The 11,985-nt window shown below is 32.5% G+C and overlaps 1 protein-coding gene across 2 annotated transcripts; it reads right to left on the reverse strand.

Annotated features, from left to right (window-relative positions):
- Nucleotides 1-1,823: 1,823 nt before the first annotated feature.
- Nucleotides 1,824-10,869, reverse strand: LOC120084895 (poly [ADP-ribose] polymerase 2). Of its 2 annotated transcripts, none has more exons than XM_039040707.1 (18): nucleotides 10,658-10,869; nucleotides 10,269-10,560; nucleotides 9,750-9,871; nucleotides 9,539-9,620; nucleotides 8,340-8,575; nucleotides 7,441-7,567; nucleotides 7,199-7,254; nucleotides 6,037-6,110; nucleotides 5,832-5,878; nucleotides 5,697-5,746; nucleotides 5,362-5,424; nucleotides 4,718-4,798; nucleotides 4,468-4,578; nucleotides 4,297-4,372; nucleotides 4,041-4,183; nucleotides 3,258-3,331; nucleotides 2,403-2,503; nucleotides 1,824-2,261 (listed from the first exon to the last, which is right to left on the reverse strand). In XM_039040707.1, the coding sequence occupies exons 1-18, from the start codon at nucleotides 10,739-10,741 to the stop codon at nucleotides 2,245-2,247; spliced, it is 1,836 nt and encodes a 611-aa protein (XP_038896635.1). In that variant the 5' UTR covers nucleotides 10,742-10,869; the 3' UTR covers nucleotides 1,824-2,244. The 2 variants fall into 2 exon arrangements, with proteins under 2 accessions (XP_038896635.1, XP_038896634.1); XM_039040706.1 differs by having other exon boundaries at nucleotides 2,398-2,503; nucleotides 10,658-10,868.
- Between the last annotated feature and the right edge of the window lie 1,116 nt (nucleotides 10,870-11,985).

The following is an 11,985-nucleotide window of genomic DNA, read 5'->3' on the forward strand; positions in this document are numbered from 1 at the left end:
ATATATTGTGAGAGAGAGGATAGATTGAGAGTGAGGTCAGCATGGAATCTAGAGGGAGACTTTTGAAAGACAAGCGTGTTGAGGTTTACAATTGTAAGAGAAATAAATGGTTTCTGGTTTCTTTGCAAACAAACAAAACAACCATTGTTTTTTGTTTTTTGTTTTTTTGTTTTTTACAAGCAAAGTTTCATGAAGATGTTTGACTATTTATAGAGAGGAATCAAGAAGAACAGCAACAAAACAAACAAATAAATAAATAAACAAACAAATAAATAAAAGGTTGTACCTGTCGGGTTTGAAATCTTGGTCCCTACCATTGATTATATCTTTTTCCCTGATCTCCAACATCATCACTCTACAAAATTCTTGGCTTTACTTGTTGCCCATTCACACATCATCTCTCTCTCTCTCTCTCTCTCTCTCTCGTTTTTGTTTTTTTGTTTTTTGTTTTTAATAACAAATACAGAAATTATAATGGAAATTGAAAATGTAAGAAACTAGGAATGATAGTTGGTTCGATTTTGTCGATTTTGAGATCTAGTTGGCTCGGTTTTATCGATTTTGAGATCAATCAAGAACCAATCGAAACCAATCGATTTTTTAAAAAATGAATCTAAACCAATTTCTAATAATAATAAAAAAAATCAATTGATTGGTTTTTATTTGGTTTGTTGGTACATTATTGATTTGGTTCCCAACTTTTGACATTTTCTTTTTTTCTTCCAAATTTTAATTTTTATTTCCAACATTTTTTAATTGGTTTTTTCTGTAAATTTAAAATTAAAATTGGGTTCTTTTTTTGAAAAATTGAAATGGAACATTTTTTTTCTGGCACTTGCTAAATAAAAAACATAAACACTCCATAATAATTATATACATGCACCATAATAATTAAAACACAAAAAGGGACCTAACGTTAGAATTTATTTTTAAGGATATATATACCCTCGGTCAATTTGATTTTGATCGGTTTTTTCAATTAAAATCCAATACCTTTTTGGTTTTTTTTAAATACAAACCAATATGTCTAATTTTTTTTACAAAAAAATCAAATCAAACTAGTGGATTGGGTTTGGACTAGTTTGGTTTTCTTACTTTTTATTTTTTTTTATTTTTTATTGTACTCCTATAAGGAACTAAACAAAAGGACATTTTGCAATTTTGTTATCCAGACCATCAATTTATTGATTAGGCAAATTATAAAAATTGATACTTTTTTGAAATGTTCCAATTCAAGCAAGTACATCTTGTCTTTGAGCAAAGTCCATATTTTGGCATATAAATTAATAGCATATACATGTACATCACTAATAAAGCTTGCCTTTTGACCTAAATATTAACGTTAACATAAAATAAACTCATAAATCAACTGTAACCATTCTTTGTAAATTCCAAAAAAGATTATACAAGTAGCAAAAAGGGGGAAAAGCAAATAATGCTCTTTCCTTGGTTGAGATAACGAACAGCTTTTTATCAACACAACTTTGCATTAATAACCTTACAATCACGTCATATCAAGATCGTCAATATAAGCATTTTATCTACATATGAAACATTTCTATTAATAAATCAACATAAGCATATTTGATCTTGAGATTGAAGATTCAACCCTAACCCTCACATTTGTTGTATTAAAAAAAATATTTCAATTGTATCTAAATTTAAAATCATTTTGTTTAAGGACATTTAGATTGATCAAATATTGAGATAATAAAGTAAACAAATCTAAGTTTGTATGACTTTTTTTTTTTTTTTTTTTTTTTTTTTTTGACAATGGTGGGATAAAGAATCGAATCTTTAACTTCAAAATTGATAATACATGCTTGATGCCAATTGAGCTATGCTCGTCACCTGATATTTAGTTTATGAATATGTGGATGGTACATTTCAATGCTTCGTAACGTGCTCACTGAACATTTATGAATATGTGGATGGTACATTTCAATGCTTCGTAACGTGCTCACTGAGCATTTTTTTTTTCTCCTAGCATTTTCCTATCCGCAACTTTTACAAAGGAGAGAAAAAAAAAAAAGAAGGGATCATTTTTTCTTTTACAATATTACATCACAGAGATTAATTTTTTTGCTTCCCTACTCACCATAAGATAGAAATACTGACCAAAGAGTGGGGCAGTTGCATATAGAAATGGACAATGCTTGTGCTGCCAGTCAGTATTTAAAATGGAAATTCACTTGAAGAAGATAGCGCATCTTAATTTGATCCACATTATATACTATATACTCATTATACAACAAGGCACCCTGAGACAAGAATCAGAGAACTGTTTAGACGATTGTTTGCTGATAATCAATTAATGATGTGAAACATACAAGAAATTGATTTTGGTGCAAAACATGGAGAACTGATCTGTGAATTACTGAAAAGAGAAACCCATACCTTACCACGCTGATTTTGTTTTGGTTTTCCCAAGGGAACGACCACGCCATCGTCAAGCATCACAGCTTCGGAGTGGTTCGGTTCTGTTTGTCCAACTCCTTTTGTGCTGCGATGTGGCCATGAGTTTAGTTTCTCTAAGACCTCAGTCATAAGAATAGGTGGTGCTCTTTTGATGGCGTTTTCATTTCTTGTTTCTTGTTTCTAATTTTTGAGAAACATAAGCGTTTGATAGCATTTGATAACAGTTCCTGTTTCTTGTCCCTCGTTTTTCACAAACATTTTCAAAATTGTGTAGAAATTTTAGAAACAATAAAATCAACTCTCTCATTTCTGTTTCAGTTTACACCAAAACATAAACAAAAGTATCACCTTTTCTTCTGTTACTTTCAAAATGCATAATGATAAAACTAAAAGTAAAATTGCTTACGTACATTTTTTACATTTTTAATTTAAACTTTTAGAGAACAAGAAATAAGAAAGGACTATCAAACATTTTTTTGTCAATAAAAAAGAGAACAAAAAACAAAAAAACTGTAAGCAAGGGTATTTTTGCTTTTCTTTATTAAAAAATGAGGAAACAAAAAAAAAGGATGGAAACATTATCAAACACAATGTTGTTTTTCTTTATTAAGAAAATGAACAAACAAGAAAGAAAAAAATGGAAACGTTATCAAATGGGCCTAAATTATATGAGCCATTATGAACTTTACAATTTCTTAGATTTGTTTAAGGGGATGATCATAAATGAACTTCTAGTGAAGTAATTTTCATGAGAGAAAATATCATGATTTGGTGAAATGGAAGGCAAATCAGTTATTATGCCAAGCTCAATGAGCTTGAAAAAAGACAAGGCAACAAACCTCAGCTTGCCCTTGGGCAACTTGTCAGCATTGTAGTTTGCATCTAAAAGTTCAACCATGTCACCGAGCGCAACCTAGAGATTTCACAGCAAAACAATTTTAGCACGTTCAATCATCACAGTGAAAGGCAAGCATAATATTCTTCACAGTACTGATAAATAATAAATAAAATTAACACAGCTGCCTACACTAGTATAGCTCAATTGGCATAAGTTTGTACTATTGATTTCAGGGTTACTAGTTTGATTCCCACATATGGTAAAAAAAAACTACTCCTACTCGAATCACATTTCCAAAGCCAACATTTCAAGCGGCATATGAGCTGAGTCTCTTTGGAGCTGATACCAACTTCCAAATAGGCATAAAAAGAAAATATGATATCTTAAAGCCAGGAGCTGAAATAGATTACAGGCTAATATGATGCACAAACTCGACCTTTCATATGTTTCATGCATACCAACGACGCAAACACCCTAAAAAAAGAAATCGGGTTAATTAGTTTTTGATGAGTAAATAGAAGAGGCAGTTGAATTTTTCCATGAAACCTCAAAGGTAGTTGCAGCAGCAGGTGCTTGCAGGTACATTGTTGTTAGCAAAAGCTCGATGGGGAATTTAGAGAGAGTTAAGGAACAAATGTCTGGAGACAGTAATTCTCACTAATAAGTCACAAATTCTCAAGTTCCTAATTCCTATGCCACAGTATTCAGGGAGTTCAAATTCATTAACCAGAAGTAGTAGTAGTAATAATAATAATGCAGCCTCTGTAGTAAGATGAAGAACAACCTCACATAAAAGCAGAACGCCAGTGTTGGCGGCTTTAGATGCATAACAATAATTTGCACTTTTTGAGAACATGTCAGCAAAGTAGACCCCCTTCCCAAACATATATCCTGTTACAGGTGCTTCAGGTGGAGCTATACGTAAACCTGGTACAATATCGATTTGGATAGACCATTCTGAGTTAGACTGAGCAAATATAGATAGAAGTTAAGTAATCGCATAAGATCGTGCAAAAAAGAGTGGAACTCAAGAATGAAACCTTGGGACAGAATGCCAGTCCAATTTGTAAGCCGAGAACCATGCCATAAGAGCTTCCTGTTCTTTGTATTAGAAAACTATTCAGAGTGTAAAAGAGAATAATTAATAAATAGGATGAGACTTTTATTAATACAGGAAAGTAAATGATACACCACAGATAAATGCCAAGCACCTTCTTGAAACGGTCATCTTCTCCTTTTCTTGATACCCTAAATATTTGAACAATCTCAACGGTATAATTTGAATGTGTTTTTGCATGTGTATTCTGTGCATACTTGGAAACCTGAAAACAAAATAAAAGAAATACAGAAACTAAAGGCTTATTTTTCTGCCAGCGCAAATAGAGATGAACCCAAGAGGAATGCTATTATTAATCCATCCAAAATTAAAAGACTACAAGCAAATTGAAATACAATCATTACCATAGAGAATTCATCAGAAACAACGTCAACTGGTAACAGTTCACACTGAAGGCGTTGGTAATGAGAATACAAAGGGTCTTCCTGTAATAATGACAGATAAGACAAATAAACACAACCTAGCTATAGAAGAAGCAAGCTATATCTAGAATGATAAAAACAGATTATCAGGACGTTACATAAAATGCAGGAAGTTGGCAATTTCAAAAGGTCAAGAATTCTAAATTATTAGTTTATGTTCACAAGAAACAAAAAGAAAATTATTAGATAAGAATGTGCATCATTGAAATAGCAGCACAAAAGATTTAGAATGCCAAAATTATTTGTGCTTCACCACACAAGTGAAGAGGAGACTGGAGAAAATAAAAAACATGAGCTAAATAAAAAAATAAAATAGTAAAAATAATTTTTTTTAAAAAAAACAAGAAACTTTTAGAAAATTATTTCAGCTAGATATTGAAAAATATAAGAAATAAGCTCGACTCAGTTATCCTTGTAGTTCAGCTGACTTGGATATTAACTAAGGAAAGGAAAGGAATCAGCATTTGCTTCATTCTTTAAATGTGGTACGAAAATTCACAAAAAAAAAAAAAAAATTTAAAAAATCATTGCTATGTTGAAAGAAAACGAGTACCCAACAGTAATACCTCCATAGTATTAACATCCTCCAACAATTTTGTAGCTAGCTCAATTTCACCCAATGCCTCAACCTTCAAGTCAGTATGTAACAAAGTCAGTGAGAACCATACATGAACGAGGTGAGAAACATGAGATTGTGCATCATGACAAAACATGAAATTATCATTACAATTCAAGCTCACGCTGCAGTGGTGATCAATTACCAGCTAAATATTTAAATGCTTCTTTCAATATAATTTCTTATTTTGCTAATTATTTAATCATATCATTTCGGGAATATCTAGATAGTGGAAAGCTGAGAGTCACGACAGATACTTCAATGAAAAAGTGAAAACAACAGTACCATTTCCAACTTGCTTTTCAATTTTTGAGGAGTGTCAATTACAAATTCACCTGCCATAAAAAAACATCAGAGTGGTTCAGTTATCAATTCAGATTAAGGCAATACGTGATTGTGAGAAGGAGGGAGAGGACTCACGCATCTTCTTAAATCCAAAGTCATGCGGAATTACAGTGTAAAATTCCCTGCCAGAAACATTTGCGATACCGTTTAATCCAGAAGTCAAAACTGAATTAAAGAAATCAATGTTCGTAAATTGAAGAAATGTTGTATTCTTTGAGGTTTTGAGAATATTGAACATGCGTATATGAGAAACATCAGTGTATCTCACGTGCAAACTCACCCACTTAGTTGCTCAAGTAGATTCCTGTTTGACAGACCAATCACATCAGCAATCCTCTTCAAGACCTCATAACCCTAAATATGTAAAGACACAGCATATAAATTTAAAAGTTCAAGTTCAACTTTCAGAAATAAAAAAGACGGGAAGCCATATCCCATATTGAAATGAAGGCAGTGCATGTACGATTAAAGAAAAACACGTCTGAGTTATTGAGAGTAAAATACTGGCCGGCTAAGACAACCATATATGATTTGACCTTGGAACATTCTAGTTGTGCCACCAAAAGTATAAACAGAAATTGAAAAACTAAGCAGAAAATGCTATCCAAATCCTAAACCAAGAATCCATGATAAGGATGAGAAACTATGAAACCAGTATATTCATTATATCTATGTGGTTGAAGATCCCACAATGAGATAAGAAGACCTCACAATCTTTAAAAGATACTTAGGTAACTCCTCTAATTGTCAATTGGTTTTGAGATGAAACCTCATATTTATCTAATATAGTATCAGACTCTATGAAGCCGAAATGGATATTCAATCTAATAAATATTGAGATCCGACCCAATATTATGAGAAAACATGTTAAGGATCTCACATTTGAAAAATGGGGAGACCTCACAATCTTTGAAAGATACATGAGTTACTCCTCTCATCGTCAGTTGGTTATGAGATGGGCACCCGTGTTTAATAATATTAAACGTATTTGAGTAAGGACCAAATACTCATTTTCAAAATTTGAAGCACCTTCGTCCGGGTGAAATCCTAAGTAGTTCCATGATAATTAATCCATCAAATGCAGGGATACAACTTTATTATATATGTATATAAAAAGAAATCCCAAACATGCATAGTTCTAATTGATATCTTAGTATGTTATATAAAATACATTCCCTTCGTAAAATAAATGTAACTTAAGGTTGTCCAGAAACTTAGAATATCAAGAGTTTCTTTTGCTTGTCATTGTAAGTGCAAGTATATTTTCAATCTGAAGTTATGAGCACAAAAATGTTAGCAACTTAATGCGAATAAGTTTGACATTCAAATTCCAGCAGACTTCCAGTTCCCACAATATAGAAAAATGCGCTACATATCTGACAAACTCAAGAACCCTGTTGAAGCATAAGCAAATAAGAAATTTCAACAGATCATGTACTTACCTTTAAAACTGTAGATTTGCTCAGCTTTCCAAGGGGCAACTTTTCAGCATTGTACCCTACAAAATACAATTTCCATTTTAGAAGTTTGAAAATTTCTCTTCAGGTGGTTGTACACAAATGAAGCCATTCAAAAGAACCCTTAAAATGGATAGCTTAATGAAGCATTATTTTTTCTGTTTCATATTTAATAAACCTGGTACCTGAGAAGGGAAAAAGATGGGAGTATTAAATGGTCAACTGACCTATTTCCATCATATGTTGCTTCATCATACTAATGTTGCAAATGAGAGAGAGAAACTTTGCAATGCATGGATCAAGTTGAGTTTCACGAGGTTGAATCTCTGAGGTAGATCCACGTTTCTCACTGACCTAAAGTCAACAATGGAGTCATAAGAAACATAATATGAAGTTTATTTCCAGTTTCCATTTGGGTACAGAGGTTACTCTTTCCTATAGAAATTGGCCCTCAGCGGGATGTGGAATTCTCATCTCAATGAGGACAAGTTGAGACAATGACAATTCTTTCCTATAATTCAATTTTGGGAACAATGATGGGTTGACATCAACCCTTCTCCAGTTCTCTAAAGTAAAAAAATGGAAATAATTACAATTGCATTTCAATTAAAATATCTTAATCTATATTTTTTTGTTATGTAAAGGCTTTTATACGTTAAATACCAAAAATTTGATTAATTAAGTCAGACCAAAGGTTCTACTTCTAATCATTTGAGAAAATCCATAAGGAGAATTTTCTCCCGCATGGGATCACCAACCACCACTTTGATTACTTCTAAGTAGTGAATTTAAAAAATGATGGAGAACAATTGTTTCAATCTCCTATTCTTTCTCCATTTCGTTGACACTTCCCACTTTTGGAAGAGCAAAAAGGTAAGCATGAAAAGAGAGATGAAGCCAGCAGTGTTCTTATATGTACAGAAAGGTCATCGCCAATGCAGGGACCCTCGGAAGGAAGGGATGCTGGCTTCATCTCTCTTTTATTTTAATTCCAATGTTCCTACATACTTGTCAGAATAGCTTCATTTGCAATAAGCTGAGGAAAGCATATCATGTCATACCAAATTAAACTACGTGTCCATGGGATTCTCAATGAAAAACAAAATTTGGAATCGAGACCACTTACTGATAATTCTTTTTCATTTTCACTGTAGTCCATCTCCAACCAGGTATAACTCTTTGGGTGACAAATAAACTCTTTTCTGTTAGACCAATTATTCTTGGTTTTAGCAAAGAATTTTTGTTCAAACTCCCATATTGCACTTTTAAGTGATGTGTAAGGACCTTGTATATTGTCTTGTCCCTTCACACCAACTCTTCCCCACCTGGTATAAACCATGTAAGTACCACCACCATCAGATTCTGCAGAGGATGGAAATTCCAGCATTTAATGTATCATATACAAAAAGATGAAATTCCAAGATTAAACAAAAAAAGCCTCCATTAAAAGTGTCATATCTTCTACAACTATAAAATATAAAGTTTAAATAATTTTTAAGAGTTAAGCTTAATGCCTTATCTACTTTCGCTCCAGGAAAAAACGCAAGCTACATCTCTGCATTAGAAAATTTAAAAATTCTACACCAAAGCACCAGTACAACACTCCTTTGTTTGTGATCGACTGCATGAATTTTGCTTGAACAATTCAGCCACTCATACCCCTAACTCATAACCATTTTCTCAGAGGGCATATTAGTGGAATGGTATGCAGAAGCAAAACCAGCAAAGCACTTTTTTATTATTTTTTTATTTAGTTTTTTTATATATAGTACAATCCTAGAAAGCAAGGAAAATGACAGAGACATGTCATAACACGTCAGATAGCACAAGTATTTACTAAATGATTAAGGAAAGAAACATTTAGAGTACAAAAATATTTATTCGTCCAAATATTTGAAATAAATTAATATTTTTCATTCCAGTTTTCAATTTTGAAAATAATTATAAAAAGGGCACCTAAATATTTTCAAATGGTATATCATCTTATAAGGAAAATCCAAAAGGACCAAACCTACTATGAGCTCCAAGAAAGGTGTCCCATGTTAACCATCATTTCCCACGCCCTCATCTCCTATTTCTATAACTTTTCATTGTTTTTTATGATAATATTTCAATTGACAATTTTTATGATCATTATTAGTTGTTCATCCAAGTGGTCCAGCATTTTCAATTCTAATTTTCAAATATTTTTGTTCAAAGTCGACCCAAGGTTAAATATATCAGGAGACTGTCAGAGGTCATCCTCAGACTTCAGACACACCACATTTACTGTTAAATCAAAATTGACTCAAATAAACGCTGTTCATAGGAAGGATAGAAGTTTACCAAGTGCTTGAATCACATAAAACTTGTTATTGTTGTTTCCTACATTAGTCTGATTCAACATGGCATCGTAGATTTCATCACCCTGCAAATTGATAGCCGCTGCTTATGCTTAGAAAACAATACAATGTGTCAAAAGGTATGACTTAAGTTCTGACATCAACTTACCGATTAATCAGAGCTATGCATTTCTACTAAAACTATTGGAACTTACCACTTGCAGAACATGGTACTGTGTCTTGATTTGATCAGGAAGCCACTGATCCAGCACTGCTGAACCCTTTTTGGTCGCCGTAACAATTTTCTCCTTCTTGCCAACATTCCCATCCTTGCATGCTGTGAACAAAGCAAGGAAAATCAAATTTCCCCTAAACGAATGATGATAGATATTGACTGCTGTTTCTAAAAGATTGCTCTATTAGGAACATCTTCCTTTTACCACTTTCAACTCTCTATTATCGACACTTCTAATACATTTACAACTAGACTCATAAATTAAAATTTCTATGTCTTGACGATCGAAATCTTCTTCCAAGTTCAACTTACTAAATTAGGTTGTAACCACAATTTTCGAAGCATTTTCTTCTAACGGAATTGCATACTTCGGTTCGCTAACTAATCTAGAAACTCCAGCAGACATTAAGAAGGAACCAAATGCAATTGACTCTCGACAATATAGAGAAAGAAAAAGAAAAAGAAAAAAACACTCCAGTCAATATATAACTCGACATACCGTCAGTTTCATCTTCCGCTTCTTCCTCTTTATCATTCTCACAATCATCACAAATCCTCTTCAGCAACTCCTTCTTTGAACCAGTAGAAGCAATGCCACGACGAACCGCCTCATCTCGCAGTTGCTGTACTTTCATTTCTCGTAACTTCTCGACATCTCTAATTAAGTCACTTCCATTCAAATTTCCAGCATCTTCCGAGTCTCTCCCCCTCTTTTTCCCATCAACTGCAACAGCATCTTTACCATTCAACAAATTTTCCTCTTCACGAATGGCGGATTCCAGGCGACGAACCTGTATAAACAAAAACAAACAGGAAACAACGTGGTCAGAGAAGCTGGAGGAGAATGCGATTCAAACGAAAAAGAGAGTAAAGATTAGGATTGAAAACCAGAACAGGCTTAGTTCCGGAAGTATCAAGACCACGTTGAGAGAGTTGAGTCCGAAGTTCATCCACTTTGAGCTTGTTCGCCATTTTCGAAGGGAGGAGCTCTGAGTCTGACCGTTTGGCGAGAAGAGTTTTTATAGTAAACGCCCTCGAAGTGACATTTGAAGAAAATCCATGGACACTTGAGATGGAGCTTTTTCCAATTCTACACCGAACTTTATTCGACTTTTGCGAGAAGACAATTTTGCCCTAGCCTTTCTTCGACTTAAATTATTATTATTATTATTATTATTTTGGAGATAATTACGGTGAAATTATTTTATAGCTTTTATTGCAAGCTATATAATAAGTTTGCTCACATTGCATTTATTTCATATTTTTGTTTTAAAAAATTATCACTTTAGGTTAGTGGATTTGTAGTCAATCTGAATTCAACTCAACTTAATAGATTAAGCATAAGTTATTATTATTCATTTTGAAGAGTGATAGTTATTGCACCAAGTCACGACTAAAAGAATGTATATTAAACTTATAAAAATGTGGCGTTGAATTATTTATCTAACCTTATTACTATGTCAAAGTTCAAGAGTATTTCTATGATTTAGCCTCAATTTTATAGCTAAACTAAGTATATAACATTATAGCATTTTGGTAAGCATTTTTCTTGTCAATGTTTAATATTTCTATTCCGGAACACTACAACATTGAGTTTTCCCTTTTTTTTAGAGAGAGAAGTCGAGGAAAAGAAAAATATTTGTGCATCTTTAGTTGCACCCTTCAATTTGTCTTGTCTATCTAATTATTCAACTATAGTTTGTCACATGACATTTTTTTCTTTTTTTCTTTTTAAATTTTAAAATAAAATACATAATTATTATTATTTTTTGTTGTTGTTGAATGAACAGTATAAAAATAGACATGACCAAAAAAAGGCTTTTTTAGGGCAACAATGAGAATCAAATTTTTTATTTCTAAGAAGAAAGATCATGTCAATTACCGTTGAACCAAACTCATTTTGCCAAAAAAAAATATAATAAAAGTCTTGAGAAAAGTATTTATAAGAAAAAAGAAATTAAAGAGTGATATACCATGCCTTATATTTGTTAGAAAGATATAAATAGGTAAATATTAGAGAGATTAATTGAGAATATATTTAGTAGTAAAATAGAGAAATTTGAGAGAGTGAATATATTTAGTAGTAAAATAGAGAAATTTGAGAGAGAATATATTTCGTGATGAAGTGAGTTGAATGAGGGATATTTTTGTCCGTGTAAATTTGAGATGGTTATTTTGCTAATTTTAAGAATCGAGGTTCATTTTTCCAAATTCTA

The sequence above is a fragment of the Benincasa hispida genome, chromosome 9 (genome assembly GCF_009727055.1).
Source record: "Benincasa hispida cultivar B227 chromosome 9, ASM972705v1, whole genome shotgun sequence".
Classification (NCBI taxonomy): domain Eukaryota; kingdom Viridiplantae; phylum Streptophyta; class Magnoliopsida; order Cucurbitales; family Cucurbitaceae; genus Benincasa; species Benincasa hispida.